The 16,415-nt window shown below is 44.3% G+C and overlaps 2 protein-coding genes across 5 annotated transcripts in view; one reads left to right on the top strand and one right to left on the bottom strand.

The window, feature by feature from the left end:
* The window catches only part of LOC110091739 (uncharacterized), a 32,491-nt gene extending 27,242 nt beyond the window's left edge, over nucleotides 1-5,249 (bottom strand). Inside the window, exons 1-2 of one of the 3 annotated variants that reach the window (XM_078387541.1) lie at nucleotides 4,891-5,249; nucleotides 1,283-1,782 (exon numbers count right to left, since the gene is read on the bottom strand). In XM_078387541.1, the coding sequence (XP_078243667.1) occupies nucleotides 1,283-1,726 (444 nt within the window). In that variant the 5' untranslated portion in view covers nucleotides 1,727-1,782; nucleotides 4,891-5,249. The remainder of the gene's footprint in view (nucleotides 1-1,282; nucleotides 1,783-4,890) is intronic. The other 2 variants (XM_078387540.1, XM_078387542.1) reach the window with 2 other exon arrangements.
* A 502-nt stretch (nucleotides 5,250-5,751) lies between these two features.
* On the top strand, nucleotides 5,752-13,068 carry LOC110091743 (uncharacterized). Of its 2 annotated transcripts, none has more exons than XM_020815993.3 (4): nucleotides 5,752-6,411; nucleotides 7,774-8,005; nucleotides 8,366-8,492; nucleotides 9,331-13,068. In XM_020815993.3, exons 3-4 carry the CDS (start codon nucleotides 8,459-8,461, stop codon nucleotides 10,599-10,601), a joined length of 1,305 nt encoding a protein of 434 aa, XP_020671652.3. In that variant the 5' UTR covers nucleotides 5,752-6,411; nucleotides 7,774-8,005; nucleotides 8,366-8,458; the 3' UTR covers nucleotides 10,602-13,068. The 2 variants fall into 2 exon arrangements, with proteins under 2 accessions (XP_020671652.3, XP_078244009.1); XM_078387883.1 differs by having other exon boundaries at nucleotides 5,752-6,874.
* The last annotated feature ends 3,347 nt before the right edge of the window (nucleotides 13,069-16,415 follow it).

Genomic DNA, 16,415 nt, shown 5'->3' with positions numbered 1-16,415 from the left:
CTAATTTCATATTGAGATCAAAGTCCTGGTTTAGCCCTGCCAGCTCTGATTCACAGCAACGACTCTTTGGGGATTCGGACAAGACTCTTTTCCCTGCCTTACCAAGAGTTTCCATCTGAATATTGACCAATAGAAGGGTCCAGCCCTCTGGTTGGTCACTTGGTGACGAGGCTAGTTGACTAACCAGGCATGGAGGGTGTTGGGAGTGATAGTCTCACTACCTGTTAGGTGCTATATACTGCACCTCCTGAAAAACTACAGCTCCCAGGTTGCACCGTGGCAGGAAGGAGAGGCTGAGAAGATATGAATTCAACATGAGTAGTGAATATCGTATTTTTCCGTGTATAAAAGGACACCTTTTTACTTACATAATTAGACAAAAAACTGAGGATCGTTTTATACACGGAAGGCAGCCGCTTTTCCCTGCCTTTTGTGAAGCCATGGGGTAAAGTAGCCTTGAAAGGGCTGCACGATCGCACCCCTTTGATCATGAAGCAGCCGTGAAAGGACTTCAGGATCAAAGGGATGTAAGTGTGCGGCCCTTTCATGGCTGCGTTATCCACTTCCTAAGCCCCGCGGGGCTTAGGAAGTGGCTAACACAGCTGTGAAAGGGCGTCAGGATCAAAGGGGCGCGACCATGCAATTTTTCAAATTTGGAGGTTAGAAAAGAAGGGGTCGTCTTATACATTAGGTCATCTTATAAACAGAAAAATACGGTAACTCAAAAGCCCCCACTCAAGACAGGAAAACTTCGAAGCCTTGCAGATTTGGGTTAGCCGACAGCAGCTCCCGGAATTCTGTCTGCAGAATGTTCAGAGTATTCTGAGAGGGGCAGTCCACAAAGGCGCTAGAGCACACCATGTAAACCTTTTTCGGTGTGTGTGTGTGTGTGTGAGAGAGGCACAGCAGAAAAATCATTTCTCCTATAGTAGGGTTCCCAACTTTAATGTCCCGAGATGTTCTTGGGCTAAAACTCCCAGAAGCCTTCACCCCTAGCAGTGCTGGCCAGGATTTCTGGGAGTTGTAGTCCAAGAACATGTGGAGACTCTAGGTTTGGAAACACTATGCAAGAGACTTTTTTTTAAACACCCCCACTTTGTCTTCTTCTTAGTACTTTGAATTTCCAGGCCAACTTTTTTGCCCTGTCCTGTGTTACAGGGAGAGCGCTCTTTTGTCATTTTTTTCTTAATAAGCCAAAAAAAAAAAGTAACAGGAAGTCATAAGAGACTCTTGTCTATATGCTCACCCATCTCAAAACCATCAAGGTGAAATGCTCTCTCACCTTCTCCTCTTCCTGCCTCTTCTCCTCGGCCTGACTCAGGAGGAAGCCTTCGGCCAGGGCCACCGCCTGGGAACTGCTCTCCGCTCCACATTCCCTCACCCAGCTGGACATCTCCGGGGGAAGGATGGTCAGGAACTGCTCCAGGATCACCAGGTCCAGGATCTGAGCCTTGGTGTGCCTTTCTGGCTTCAGCCACCGACGGCAAAGATTACAGAGTTTGGTGTAAACCTCGCGGGGTCCCTTGATCTCATGGTAGCAGAATTGCCTAAAGCGCTGCCTCTGGTTCTCTGATGTGACGACGCCTTCAGACAGGGACCTCTCTGTCAGTCCTTCCCATAACGTCTCCTCACTCCCAATCGGGATGGCAACAGGGTCTCTTAACGCTTCAGGGCAGTCCGACTCCAGCTCCGCCATTTTCCTTCTGGGCTCCACAGCAGCCCCCATATAACCCAAAACAGCAGCTCCCTCTTCTTCAGCTTCCCTTCTGAAAGCAGAGAATCCTAGGAGGAACAGGTTTTGTAAGCAGGTGAATGTCAAGATGCTCCAGTTGTGGGAGGAGGAGCTTCGTCTTGGTGAAGCTAGCAGCTCTCGGGAATAGCTCCCGGGGAAAGCTAGAACCACTTCGGTCTGGGACCCTTCCAGAAACGGGGGAGCCGAGGAAGAGTCAGGAGAGACCCTTCTGCAGCAGTTGGGTGAGCCACAGAAGTTAGAAGACTGGACAGCAACTCGGTTTTTCTTTCTTCTGGAAATTCACATCAGCACAGACCGGAGACGGGTGCCATTTTTGGCAACTAGCCAAAGACAGCTCCGTTCGACGAGAATAAGAAAACAGAAGCACGGCGAAAGTATACATCAAAGTAAGTGAAAGCCCTTGTTCTATGAAAAACCTCATTAAATAAAGAACAAGTGATTGTGTGCAAATTTATGACCAAATGAGATAAGGAGCGGCATTCCTAGCATACCAGCTTTACCCAAGCTGAAGGTCGAGTCATTTCTAAAGGAACAACCAGGCAGAAATAGCTCGTGTCTCCATTAAAGGAGGAAAAATAACTATTGAAGAATCAACTGACAGGCTTTGAAAAAATAAATTCTGTTGCAAGCTGTTTACTTTGGACCCTTTTTCCTCTTTGGATATATATTTTTAGACTGTGTGGGACTCTGCTTTCCGTGGATAATATATTTGCCGGGACTCTGATTGCTGGACCTGGAAGTAAAAGGAAGAAACAGACTGTGAGCTGTGAACTGGGGGCTATGTGGTTTGAACTGAACTGGGAGCTTGACAAATGACATTCTAATAGAGTCTTGCCGGGTGAAGGTTAAAACAAACTTGGAGAAGAGAAAAGAAGGGAAAAGAAGAAGCAACCGGTCTGAAGATATCAGCGACGTGTAAAAGGACTGGACTACAAAGACACTTGAGAGATTTATGTTTTAGATTCCATCTCTTACTTGAATGTACCTGCTATCTTATTGCTAATATTGTATAGTTGTAAGGTGAAATATTAGAAATATTGGATGTGTATTGGGGTAAAGGGGAGAGGGAATTTTAAGTGAAAATAGTGGAAACAGAAAATGGAACCTCCCCCTGAGAAAATTACAGATCGGTGGCTAGACTGGAAAACCTCTTTTCAGATGTCACTGTTGCAAAAATTCATGCAGGTAAATTATTATATTGACCAGATGGAAGACCTGATTGGAGGCTCTAGGGGAGGGAAGGTAGCGGAGATTAAATTACACCAAAAAGAGATTTCAGAACCGGCTGTATTGATGAAGATATCAGATAATATACAAGGGATGGAGGGCCACCCAGTAAGCGATTTAGCGATAGCAGAAAAGGAAACTTTGAATGATATTGTTTCCCCTTTTAAAATATGGAAGAAAAAAGAGTCGCAGAAACAAAACGAGCACAGGGAGGAAAGGGGAGGGGAGAGCAGAATTTATATTATTTTGGGTCTGTTGAGTGTATTCTCAAGAAAAAAGGAGGGTGAAAGAGGGGATATATTTCACAATTGGCCTTGGTGTTCTGATGCTGTGGGAATAACATAGATTTAAGCTGTATTACACATATAAGTTGAAAGCTAAAGAGGTTAATACATAGACAAAATAGTCAAAAGAAAAAGAAGAAAAAGAAGAAGAAAGATGAACCTTTATTGGAACATGAATAGATTAGATGTTTATATACTTGATATGAAAGATTGAATGATTATGCATTTGATGTTTTCTTATTCTCAAAACCCTTTTTCCATCCCCCCCACTGCCCTTTGCCTTTTGTATTCCTTCCCCATTACCCAATAGTTTTGAAAATAAAATTAAAAAATTAAAAAAAAAAGATGCTCCAGTTGTAACATACAGTTGGACCTCCTATCCGCAGAATCAGTATCCGCTGATTCACTTAACAGACTGGAAATACTAAAGAAAAACCCAGAAATTCCCATTGATAATATATTTACAGGGTGTATAGCATTCAATACTTCTCCGTTTTCCAGCATCCATGGAGGGAGGGGCTTGGAACCGATCCCTCAAGGATACCACAGTCATGCTATATTACACTATTTGAAGCAGCATGGTGTTCCCCAAGTGTAGCACTTTCAACTTCTATGGAGCTATTTGGATATTGGATATTGACTGATGAACTCCGTAAACCCAGTTTCACAAAATGAGGAATCTTTTCTAATTCAGCTATGTAACAAACAACATGAACTATTATCAAAACAACAACATGCTACAATTTTTGCACCCAAGTTCCAGGCAACAGCACCAACACAGAAGCTGCGTAGAGCTGACAATCTCAAGAGTCCTTTGGAATTTCAAGTTCAGATAAAAAGCCAAGATTTCTTTCGTAACTGGGTTGGGTATCCATAATATAAAAGAATCAGAGTCTTCAGAACCCAAGAATCAAATGCCGATTCCACTGCATATAAATGAATTCACTATGCAGATTAAACCCTACAACACAAATGGACAGGAATTAAACCAAATTGGCAAGGACACAGGCAGTCCAAGTGGCAAGAGCAGCCTCTTAAGCTCTCCTGCTTTTCCCGATTCACATCTCTTACTCACAGCCCTGCTCTTTCTTAGTCCCACCTTTTTTGGGCTGAACCAATATCTCATAGGGGTTACACAAGCAAAGGCAAGTTATTCTAAAAAAGGAACAGCTTCTTCACCCTGAATGAAAGTTACAAAGAGAAACCAGAATCTGGGAGGAGGTTCCTTCACCCCAGGGAGCAGCAGCTGCATCACAGCTTAAAGAGACACCTGCTAAAAGGCAGCTACAACTAAGTGAACACATTTTGGACATCGCGCATTCATAAGGGGCGACCTGTTGGCACATAACAACAACACTACCCTACTCTGGATTCCACTTTCCTAACCCACCTATTTAATGGGATGCGTGGGAAGGGAATAAAAATCAGAGATAGGCTAATCCTGTAAATGCTCGATCTCTTGAAATTTAATGCTAATACACTCGGCACTAATTGAAGAGCTTCGTGCCCCCAACCAGCAGGTTGCCTTTTCTTGCCTCTACTCCCTGGCAGGGAGCATCTCCTCCATTGCTCATAGAAAGGGAGAGCCTTCCCACCCACCTGCCCTCCAACTCTCTCCAGACTTACCTTCCTCCCAGCCGCCTTCTTTCCTCTCCCCTCTCGGTCGCAAAAGCCGCCGGAGCCCCGATCCAGGGCGGAGACCACTTGCTCGCACTTGGGAAAAGACAAAGGAGAGCACCCTCGGGTAGGAACTGGGGGCGAGGGAGCAGGGGAAGAGGGGGACGAGAAACGGCTGTGGCACCCTCGCGCGGTCTCCTTCCGCTTGGCCTCTCTAGGACGCAAAGCGTACGCTCTTTCCCTCTCTCTCACTTTAACCCTGAAAACGGCCTCAGGGAACGAGTGCAAAGATGATCAGCGTTACCTGAAAACTAGAGGTGTGCCAGAGTTGTGGTTTTGGACTACGACTCCTAGTACGGCTCAAAAAGCTGCAGACCTCTCTCTCTGTCATTACAGCTCCCAGAACCTCCCCCCAGCCATTCCCCCAATTTGATTTCCTGGGGGATTCTGGGCGTTGTAGTCCGAGAGAGAGAGGGAGAGGTTTCCCAAGTGTGAAAAGAAGGATGCTTCATGAAAAAAGAAAGGATCCTCGTTTGCCTAAAATTCAACGAGGCCTCACGCCTTTTAACTTTCCAGAGTGCCTCTTGCCAACTTCGGCCTCCGACCCGAAGGGTTAAACCCACAGATTAGTGAGTCCTAGAGGGTCAACAAAGGAAGGAGAGCCAAGAGCTCGGCGAGCCACCTCCTGTTCCTTACCGGAAGGCGCTCTGCTTCTTTTTCCCCCCTCTCGCCAGAGCCACCTCCCGGGAGTTCCGAGGTAGGGCTAAGAGGTGCTTTATTGGGAAAGGGGGTCGGGAAGCGGGTGAGCTCCGGGCGGGGAGACGGAGAGGCAGCGCTGGGAGGAAGGGGGCGGTTTGTCCCGGATTGAGGGGGGGAAAGGGGGCGAACGGGGGCAGAGCCGGGAGAAGGGAACCCTCGGCTGCCAGGAGAACCCGTGGAGCCGCTCAGCCCTTTGTGTGTATGGGCGGTGGTTCGAGGAAGCACCTTGGAGAGCGATCATTTCCCTTCACGTCCTCCTTAATAAAGCCACGGGCTTTAACTTCTGTGGGACCTCCTTATCCGCGGGTTCAATATCCGCTGATTCATTCAGCCGCTGGTTGAAAATAGAAAATAACCCGAGCCATAAAAAAGCTATTTATATGTACAGTATTTCCATGGTGCATTTACCAAAAGTGGCCACTCCAGGGAGCCAGAGACTAGGCAAAATAGAGGTTTCGAGACTTCCGCGTTTATCAGCATCCGCGGGAAGGGGTGCTTGGAACCGATTCACCGTGGATCTGGAGTCTTACTGCGTCTCATGATGTGAATTTACCTTTCTCTTAGAATTGTACTAAAGGCTAATTGGGTTCTTAATCCAGCCACAGTGTCTGGATGATTCTGGTTCATTTGGGCATTTAAAGGATTTTGAACAGTTTTCTGCATTTTTTAAAAAAACGTTTGGGGATGGTGCTTCTCAAGCTGTTCTCATTCCACAGCATCGATCCGTAGTGCCTTGATGGACAGAGGAGTGGAGCAAAGTGGTTCCTGAACGTAAGTCTGCCTGTTGGGATGGTGAAGCGCTCTTTACTGGAAAAAATAGGATGTCACAAAAGCAACACAAAGGCTTCGGCTAAAGGGATTCTAAAGAAAAGTGCCATCTGGTGATCTGCAGATATGCTAATGCTCATGCGCAGCCTGTGTAAGGCAGTACAATCTTGAGCAGGTGTAACAACAACTGAGACACCTGATGGGAATAGTTTTGTCAACTGCCTTACTGGGGGAAAAAAAGAGAAGAAAACATTTTGCTTATCCTGGAACTATGGATTGCTATTTGAACTAGTTCAGTATGTGATAAAGTTTCCCCCCCCCTGCACTGCCCAGAGACCCAAATGCACGTTTCCAGAATCATTTGGCCCAGAAGCAGCTATATCCTCATTTACACTCTTGGTCTGCCCAGCCTTGGCCGTATTGCAAAGATCTACCTTGGTCTTCAGTGCAGGCTGTGAGAACCGAGGTATTTGGTCTTCCTGGCCTGGAAAGCCTTCACGTGACCAGACCATGCCCTGTGAGCAGTTCTGAATACCCCAATTCAGGATTCTGCACACATTTCATGGCTTGGTGGCCCTTCAGTGGAGCCTTGGGGTGGAGTGGTTTTTAATATTTAGGGGTTTTTTTGCCATTTCTCAGCGCAAGATTTGTTTGTTCATTTCTAATGTTTGTGTGCTTACCGTCTTTAGTTTTATATAGAGTATTGCCTTTTAATGATGTCAACTGCCTTTGTATGCTCATTGTTTTTACTTTTCATGCCCCCATCCTTGGCCAATGAATCTTGTCATTGTTGTGTGTCAAGTCCCTTCTAGCCCCTAGTGAATCTGTTCACGAGTGATCTCCCAGAGATCCTGTCCTTAAAAGCTGTGCCCATGTATTACAGACTCAGTGAACTTCCTTCCTTGATCCTGAGTCAATTCACATCATATTTAATCTTTAATCTAGCTTCACCTTTAATCATTTTTTTGTTTTCATGTTTTAATCTTTTAATTGTATTTTAAATCATATCTCATTTAATTCATCTTTTAATTTTTAATTTACTGTGCTTTTAAATTGTTTGAATTTTAATGTTGTGAGCCACTTTGGGTCCCTTGTTGGAAGAAATGTGGCATATAAAACAAACAAATGAATAAATATATAGTCTTCTATTCGTGCCTTTAATTTTTCACAGCATTATTGAATCTAGGTATTCTAAATTCTTCCTTCCCCCCCTCTTTCTTTCTTTCTTTCTCTCTCCCTTCCTTCCTTCTTCCCTCCTTATCTTCCTCTGCACGAATTCTTCCAGCCCCATGCGCTGACTCAAATCCATCTGTTCATTTTCATCTGGACTTCTGGATTTAATTGTGTTTCTTTCCCTGGATACAGGAATTGGCCAGACCCACTTCTGACAGAAACCATATGGTTGTGTGTAGCTGACTGAAACCAAAAGAGAACTTGATTAATACTATTTCCTTCCGAGAAGAAATCCCGTTGTGTTAAAGTGCTTCAAGAGTGAGAAATCCTGGCTGCCACGGATCAGACAGAGGTGCCCTCTCCCTCCCTGGGGATCCCAATCTGTGTGAGAGAACCTCTCGCTGAAGCCGTTTCTGTATGTAAAGTAAGTCTGTGTTAAGGAGAAAGCAGTGCCTGGTGGCAAGGGTTAATAAGGGAACGACAAAGGGTGAACAGGGGTGCAAAGTCCAGAGAAAGTAGGGAAGTTGTGTAGAGAGGTGAGATTCTGAAAATAGACATACTTTATCTTGTGGAATGAGAGGACCTATGGGGAAGGGGGAGGAAGGGAGGGATGGATGGATGAAAACTTTCCCATTGGATTTGCTTTTATCAAAAATAGACTATAGGGAAAGCTTGGACTATGGTAAGGAAACCTGTACTTTTTGGTGTTCCCTGCTGGACTGTTCTTTAGAAAAGTTTAACAATTGCAATTAGCTCATGAATAAGACGTTCCTTGTTTCTTCAGGGCCTGGTAGCCTTTGAGGAGGTGGCTGTGCATTTCTCCGAGGAGGAGTGGGCGCTGCTGGATCCGGGCCAGAAGGCTCTGCACTGGGAAGTCATGGTGGAGAATTTTGCCCACGTGGTGTCTCTGGGTGAGCTTTTCTTTACGTTCTGTTGAAACTGTTCCCACCAGCAGTCACTCTGTTAAGTCTTTCAGCAAGAATAAAAACCCACACAAAGCAAAAATACTAAGGTACTGTACTGTTGCAGTACTTTTTAAGGTTAACAATCCGCAGTGTCCATGGGTCTGAAGAAATGGCCTGCAACCGCAAAAGGTTCTATTTGAATAAATGTGTTAATCGTAAAGGCTTTTTGACAAAGCTGAACTGATGAAACCACTTTATGAGTAGCATGGCGATATTAAATTACATAGTACAGTGGTGCCTCGCTTGACAAGGATAATTCGTTCTGTTGAAATCGCTGTTAAGCGAAATCCTCGTCAAGCAAAACAAAAAAGCCCATTGAAATGCATTGAAACCGGTTCAATGCGTTCCAGTGGGCTAAATACCTCAGCGTCCAGCGAAGATCCTCCATAGGGAGGCCATTTTCAGTGCCTGTAAAGCGAGGAATCCGTCCTGAAAACAGGGAGCCTTTTTGCACAGCAGGCGGCCATTTTAGAGCTGCCGATCAGCTGTTTCAAAATTGTTCTTTAGCGAAAAATCGGTTCTGAAAGCAGGGAACCGATCATCGTTAAGCAAATTTTTACCATTAAAACTTCATTGTCAAGCAGTTTTGTCGTTTAACGAGGTAATCGTTACACAAGGCACCACTGTAGTTATATAGCCTCCTGGTGCTGGGAATGGAGTCAAAGGTTTTCTGCAGGGATAAGGTTTCTGGTTAATTGTGGTTCATTTAGTTAATGGTTAATTGATATTGCTGCACAGTTTGTAGCTCCATGCTTCCAATAAAATCAGGTTTCTTTTATTTTAGCTTCTGTTGTGAGAGAAGGCAGCTCTGAAGACGAACTGCTTCAAGAATGCTTGGTCATTGAGGAGGGGAATCCCCAGAGGAGAAAAAAGGAAGGCAGACAGAAGGGGAACGAAGCCTTTTCTTTACAAGAGACTCCGCTTGAAGAAGAATCTGGTCAAAGCAACAAATGCCATAAGTGTTTGGTGTGCAAGAAAAGCTTCCGTTGTCAAGCCAGTCTAAATGCTCACTGGAAAATCCATGTGGGGCGGAAACTAGTGGAATGCTCAGAATACAGGAAGAATTATTTGAATCATTCACCACCTGGAAAAGATTTGAGAACACACAGAGAAGGAAAACAAGTTAGATGTCCTGAAAACAGCTTTAGTCAGAGCACAGACCTTATCCCCCGTAAGACAATGCAAAGAGGGGAGAAACGGTTTCAGTGCTTTGACTGTGGAAAGAGGTTCAACCGCAATACACACCTTGTCTCCCACAAGAGAATCCACACAGGGGAGAAGCCCTTCAAATGCATGGAATGTGGGAAGAGCTTCAGCCATAAAGGGACCCTTATTTCTCATGAGAGAATCCACACGAAGGAGAAACCCTTTAAATGCTCCAAATGTGGGAAGAGGTTTGGACACAACCCAAGCCTGGTTCGCCATATGAAAATCCACACGGAGGAGAAACCGTTTCCCTGTTCAGAATGTGGGAAGAGCTTCAGTTACAGCACGCACCTTACCCGCCACATGCGGATCCACACCGGAGAGAAGCCGTTTACATGTCTGGAATGTGGGAAAAGCTTCACGCAGAGTGCGAACCTGACCTCCCACGTGAGAATCCACACCGGAGAGAAACCATTTACCTGTGTGGAATGCGGAAAATGCTTTAATCAGAGCACACACCTTGCTTCCCACAAGAGAATCCACCATGAGAAACCATGCACATTTCCGGAACGTGGAAAGAGCTTGAGCGATGGAAACGGCCTTAGTTCCCATCAACGACTCCACACAGGGGAGAAGCCGTTTGAATGCCTGGAATGTGGAAAGAGCTTCAGTCACAACACAACCCTTGCTACTCATATGAGGATCCACACAGGAGAGAAGCCGTTTAAATGCCTGGAGTGCGGAAAGAGCTTCCGGGATAGAAGCAACTTCAGTTCCCATCAAAAGATCCACACCGGCGAGAAACCATTTAAGTGTTTTGCCTGCGGGAAGGGCTTCATTCGGAGCACAAACCTGGCTTCCCACATGAGGATCCACAGAGAGGAGAAGCCGCCTGCGAGTTTGGAATGAGGAATGGGCTTCCGTTGCAGGGCAAACTTTTCTTTTTCCTCAGAGAGTTCATGGAGAGAAAGATACTGCCGAGAAACGCGTGGGACGCGGAGAGGTCTTTAGGCAGGAATTGTACCTTGCGTAACATCTAAGCATCTCTGCAGCTGAAGATGATGCAGATATTTTCTCACTAGAAGTTGACAGATATTTAATACCTTGGTGGACAATAAAATAATGTTTTCGGTTGATTCAAGCCAGAGAGATAATAGGTTTTCCTGTTTCAGAAAATGTGGGTGGTTGCACCTTCTGAGTTTGTGGTTTCTGATGTCCTTCCTTTCTTCTCAGCTTCTCTTCCCCTTCTTTTCCCTTAACACCAAGAACTCCAACTCTTCTTTGGAGGAAAGGTGCTCCAACTGCTTACTTCTTTCATTCTCCCGCGTCTGGCTCGCCATCTGAAAATCCACACAGATTTCATTCTTCCCTCTTTTCTCTCCTTTTCTTGTTCAACAGCACCTTTTTTTTACAGGAGCCAAGTAGAATCATCAAGAAAAGGTCAAATCCCATCTTTATCATTGCTTGATGAGGCCCCATGAAATCACGGCAACCTCAGTTAGCTCGTATCAAAAGAAACTCCCACACCATGTTTTACTATAGACGTGATTGTCTTCTTCCTGTTTAGCTGCAGTCCTGTTTTTTTCACCTGATTCTCATTCACTGGAAGAAACATTTCTAAGTAGGATGAGGTGGATCTCATTCATTTGCAAAGCACAAAGCACTCCATATGAAGCTGAGAGTGCAGCACCACAAGTGGCCATCCTTCCCCACTGGCCAGCCAGGCCACTCACCTTACTTCATGCACCAGTGGGGCCCTCCTTATCCAATGGTGCTCCAATCTGGGCAGGAGCCTGGCTGGCCCAGCCGCGCCTCCTCCAGCAGCCAACCAGTCTGATGAGGTGCAAGAGCATTCTCCCCAGGCACCTAATGAGGGGTCAGTTGCCGGAGGAGGCAGGGAAAGGCCAGCTGAGCTTCTATCTGGATTGGAGTGTCATCAGAGAAGGAGGACTCTTGCACCCTCCAAAGCAGGGTGAGTTGTCCAATTAGCTGCCCTGACAGCTTTGTACAAAGCGCGTTAAAGTGCACACCTCTAATCTCCAGATAGGATGAGGTGTGGCCTCTGCCCAGTAGACAGCATATTCCCTTGCATTTAAATCTTGGTTTCCCCCTCTTTTGAACTCATGACCACATCTGGAAATTTGAAAACCCATCTGGGCTTTCACTTCTAATACAGCTGCTTTGCGTAACTGATCTCGTACAGTTGCTTGGTTGACTTAGATAGTCACAAAGCGCCAGCACCATAGTGAGGATTTGGGAAGGGGCAGCCGAGGCTGGGTGTTATCTCCTGGAGTGTAAAAACGTAGCCATTTCAAAAAGAGAAACAAAGCGGACCTCCAAGGTTGACCACAAACGGAGTGCAAGGCCAGAGGGGTTAGGTTGGATGCCCAAATAAATGATGAACCCTTTCTTTGGTCCTTTGGACGAAACATCCCTTTGACTGAAGCAAGTCCATTACTTGAAATCTTGTCTTTTCAGTAAAAAAAATTTATTCCAAAAAAATATGGAGGAAAATTAAACCAATCAGCCCCTCACCTTAGCATTGTAGTGTTTTTTTTTCTTTACAATACTGGCATCAGTGATTATAGCTCAACAAAAAGACAAGTTTGTCTAGACATGACTCTTGCTTGTTACCTCTACCTCCACAAGACTTGAGGATTTCTGTCCTCAACCAAACATCCAAGAGACATGACTGGCTGTATGACTCTTAAGAACCATCCACTGAAGTGTCCATGTTGGCGAGATCAGTGAAGGCTGTGGTTGGCTCTAGCTGGAGGGGCACAAGGCAGAAAAAAAGGAGGTTTTTCAAAGATGTCCAAACAGGGAAACATCTAAGATGCTTTGATGACAGCAGAAATCAGATAAAAAGATGCATTTTTACATGTTCTGAGGGAATCGGTCTGGCATGGACAAGCAGCAGGATTCTCTGGAGCTTTTAAGATTCATGGAAGTATTTTATTAATTACATGTATAAGTAATTAATGCCCAAATAAGGATCAGCAATGTGTTTACTTGCTCTGTATCCCAGTATGGTTATTTCTGGGGGAATTAAAGCAACCTGCTTAAAATCAGTGGCTCTTTACACGAGGGTCCCAGGTTCTGAGTGTTTTCTACATCCACGAGAGTGAGATTTTTGTCTTGAGTCTGTTACCTGTGTCCATACTGGAAATCTCTTGATAATTTTTTTAAAATGAAGGTTGTGAAATGGATTGGGGTGGGATCTCATGGTAAAGATTTGGTTAAATTTAGGTTTTTTTGTCGTGTTCAGCATAATTAAAATTAAAATAGAGTCAAGGATCAAAGACAGGAGTTTTCTCAAACTCCCAGGTCTGTCATCATGACTTATTTTTTTCAATAAACTGTCCCATTGCATGGATTTGTCCTATTTGCAGATTGTTTCCTCCCCCCACCTTCCTGAGGTTCCATCAGATGTTCATCCTTATCCTGAACAAACACCTCTCTGATGCCACTTAAATCGATGTAGTTGGACTGGGGGCGGTGCATTGGGGGGGGGTCTCCTTTGAGTTTGGCCACACTGGTCAAGGTTCATCAAGGGGGACAAGTCACTCTTCAGTGGGATGATGAGTGTTGTAGAGACAAAATTGGCTGGCTGGATATCTCAGTGGCTTAGGTCTCTGGCTACAGAGTCAGAGGTTGTGAGTTCAATTCCCCACTGTGCCTCCTTGACAGGAACTGGATGGGGCCCCTTCCAGCAATGCAGCTCTAAGGTTATAGATTTTAGGTTCAGAGTTTGATTCCCCATTGTGTCTCCTGGGAGAAAAGCCAGCCTGTGTAGCCTCGGGCAAGCTGCAAAAACCCAGGGCACTCTCAGAAGAAGGGAATGCTCAGCCACTCCTGAGGATTCTGTACCTAGAAAGTGCTGAAAACGATTGCCATAACTCAGAACTCATTTGACGGCACATGATTATTATTGGACAAAATGGAATGTGAGAAAGACAAAAAAAAAATCTCTGTGTGTGATGCAGTCCAGCATATTGATGCGTCATCTAGCCCAGTAATGTTTGCTGCTGGGAAAAAAAAATGTTTAGCACTCTTGATGTTGCTCTCATAGTTGCCTTGGGCAGAGAATATATGCATTCCTGGTGAATTCTGGAGGCTCACACCTTCCCCACTTTTGATCTACTGTATTGCACCTGCAACTTGTTTCTTAGAGTCAAAGGAGTGGGCCCGGTTTCTTTTTTTAAAATCTTCCATATTTTCCATAGTGACTTTAAAAAGAGAACATAAAAATAAGGTATCTGCAGGAGATGGGTTCCAAGCCCCTCCCCGCGGATGCTGAAAACCGCAGAAGCGTGGAACGCTTTACATTCCATGGTCTCTGGCGCCTTCTAGTGGCCAGCTCTGGCAAATACATATAAATAATATTTCTGGATGTTTTTATTTAGTATTTTCGGGCAGCAGAGAAGTGCCTCAGTGGATCTTGATGCCGTGGATAAGGGGGTCCTTTTGTACCCATGGATAACACGATCTGAGCAACTCTTTCCCTTCCCTGTTATCTCAACTTGCAGTAAATGTGGGATTTTCTACTCCCCTTCACTTTTAGTACTATAAAAAAGCGTCCCTGGTTTTCACAAAAGAAACTAAACTCTTTCAAAAATACATTAGGAACAGCAAAATGGCTTTCTCCGCATATTTTGCACTGGAAGGCATTGTGTGATGCAGTATTCTATTTGTTTGGAAGACCTGCTCAAAGGAGGAGGTGCGACAACCCGGCCAGGTAGGCCAGGGTTATAAAGCGCGCCCCCATCTGGCCCTTGGGAGCTTCTTTTTGTTCCTAGGGGCCTTTAAAGTCCTCTATAGCGTTAAAATGATAGAGCCTTCCTTCCTAGAGAGCCGTTGCCTCGGGTAAGGTGCGCCCTCCGTTTCTTTCCCGCCGGATCCCCTTTTCGCGCGTTCCGGGGCCCGGAGAGCCCTACTTGCGGGGGTGGGGTGGTGGGAAGGGGGGGTGACCCCCCAGGTGGGGAAAAGAAGGGAGGGAGGCGGTGGGGCAGCACGTGGAGAGTCCCTGGAAGAGCCAGGCGCCCCTTCCTCCTGGGGCAAGTGAGCCTCTGCTGGGGATCCTCCCCTAAATAATAATAATAATAATAATAATAATAATAATAATAATAATAATAATAATAATAATAATAATAATAATAATAATAATAATAATAACAACAACAACAACAACAACAACAACAATAACAATAACAATTACTATTATTATTATTATTATTATTATTATTATTATTATTATTATTATTATTATTATTATTATTATTATTATTATTATTATTATTATTATTTATACCCCACCTATCTGGTCGGTGAGGACCATTCTAGCCGGCTAACAACAGTAAAATAATACAGTAACAATATAAATAGACAATTCTAATTAATAAAAACATTCCAATACATTACTAAATCCAGCCCCATCTCCTCCAAGAGCTCCTTATTTATGTACAATGCTTAGAATATTGTCTCTAGAAAAAAATGTTATTTTAAACATGCTTTTTCTGTTCTGTTTTATGTGATATAGCCATTGAAGAAGTCTGAAGAGGCCTCGGACTTTTGTTTGGCTGTTCAACTGTAGTTCTGCTTTGCCACATTCTTCTTTCACTTTGATCACTCATTTAAAGGGGGAGGCCCTGGAGGAGAAAACAAAGAGCTGGGCTTTCTGGGCAGTTGCACCTCTGCTCTGGAAGAAACCACCTTCCAAAATTCTCCTGGTGATTTTAAAAAGTCTTTTAAAACCTTCCTATTTGGGCAGATTTTCTAAATCATGCTATTCCTAAAAGCTCCGCTTGAATGCTTAACAGCTACAGCTACCCAATGAATTTTAAATTAACTTTTACTTTGTTGTATAATTGGAACTGTATGTTTTATAGTTGTTGTACACCATCGAGAGTGACTTGGTCAGATGGGAGGCTTAGAAGTCTAAAAAAAGTAATAAAATATAAAGGTAAACAAAATTTATACTACAATTGTTTCATTTTGGCACTACAGTCTTTTTTCCTATTAAGATACTGAAGGAGCAGTTTTGCAACTGCAGTTCCTCCATGAGTTTCCATAACTGAGCAGGGATTTGAACCCAGATCTCCCAAGTCATTATCCAACAGCTACACATCATTGGATCTCAGTTAAGATTAGTTGCTTCAAAACAACAATAATGGAAATGTTTGTGTTTTGTTAAAATGAGATGTTTCTACAGTGATCATGTAGAAACTCCTGTATTTCCTGCTACTTCAGGATTGCGTGAGTAGATATGCAACTCCTTAGTGACACCTACACTAAAATATGGTTAATTTGTTAAAATTTCTGTCCACAACTATCTCTTCGGTCTTGCTAAATAAAAGAAGACAACATAAAATCAAGAGAAATGAAGAAGTTCCTTTTTCAGCCCAAGGTATCTAGTGGTAGTTGACGTTTTGACTTATATACCACCCCATAATGTTAAAGTACTCTCTGCGCAGTTTGCAAGACAGTTATGCATACAACACTTTGCGCACAACCGCCAATGAGCCGGCTACTCCTTTTACGGACCCTCAGAAGGACGGAAGGCTGAGTCAACCTCAAGCCGGCTAACTGAGCCTGTTGGGGTCAAACTCAGGTTGTGAGCAGATTCTTCACTGCAATTGTGCAGTCTAACCACTGTGTCACTCTCTGTTTTGGGAAATATTTTTAGACAACTACATGTTCTGGTTTTTCAACGTGTTCTGTGTT

Source organism: Pogona vitticeps, chromosome 2 (genome assembly GCF_051106095.1).
Source record: "Pogona vitticeps strain Pit_001003342236 chromosome 2, PviZW2.1, whole genome shotgun sequence".
Classification (NCBI taxonomy): Eukaryota; Metazoa; Chordata; class Lepidosauria; order Squamata; family Agamidae; genus Pogona; species Pogona vitticeps.
The sequence above is the reverse complement of the archived record's forward strand: the minus strand, read 5'-3'. Positions and strand labels throughout refer to the sequence as shown.

Bases quoted from the DNA above. Each gene is read 5' to 3' on its own strand.
- LOC110091743 (XM_020815993.3), top strand. From the start codon at position 8,459: ATGGTGGAGAATTTTGCCCACGTGGTGTCTCTGG. The intron at 8,493-9,330 runs GTGAGCTTTTCT...CTTTTATTTTAG, and splicing joins TGCCCACGTGGTGTCTCTGG to CTTCTGTTGTGAGAGAAGGC.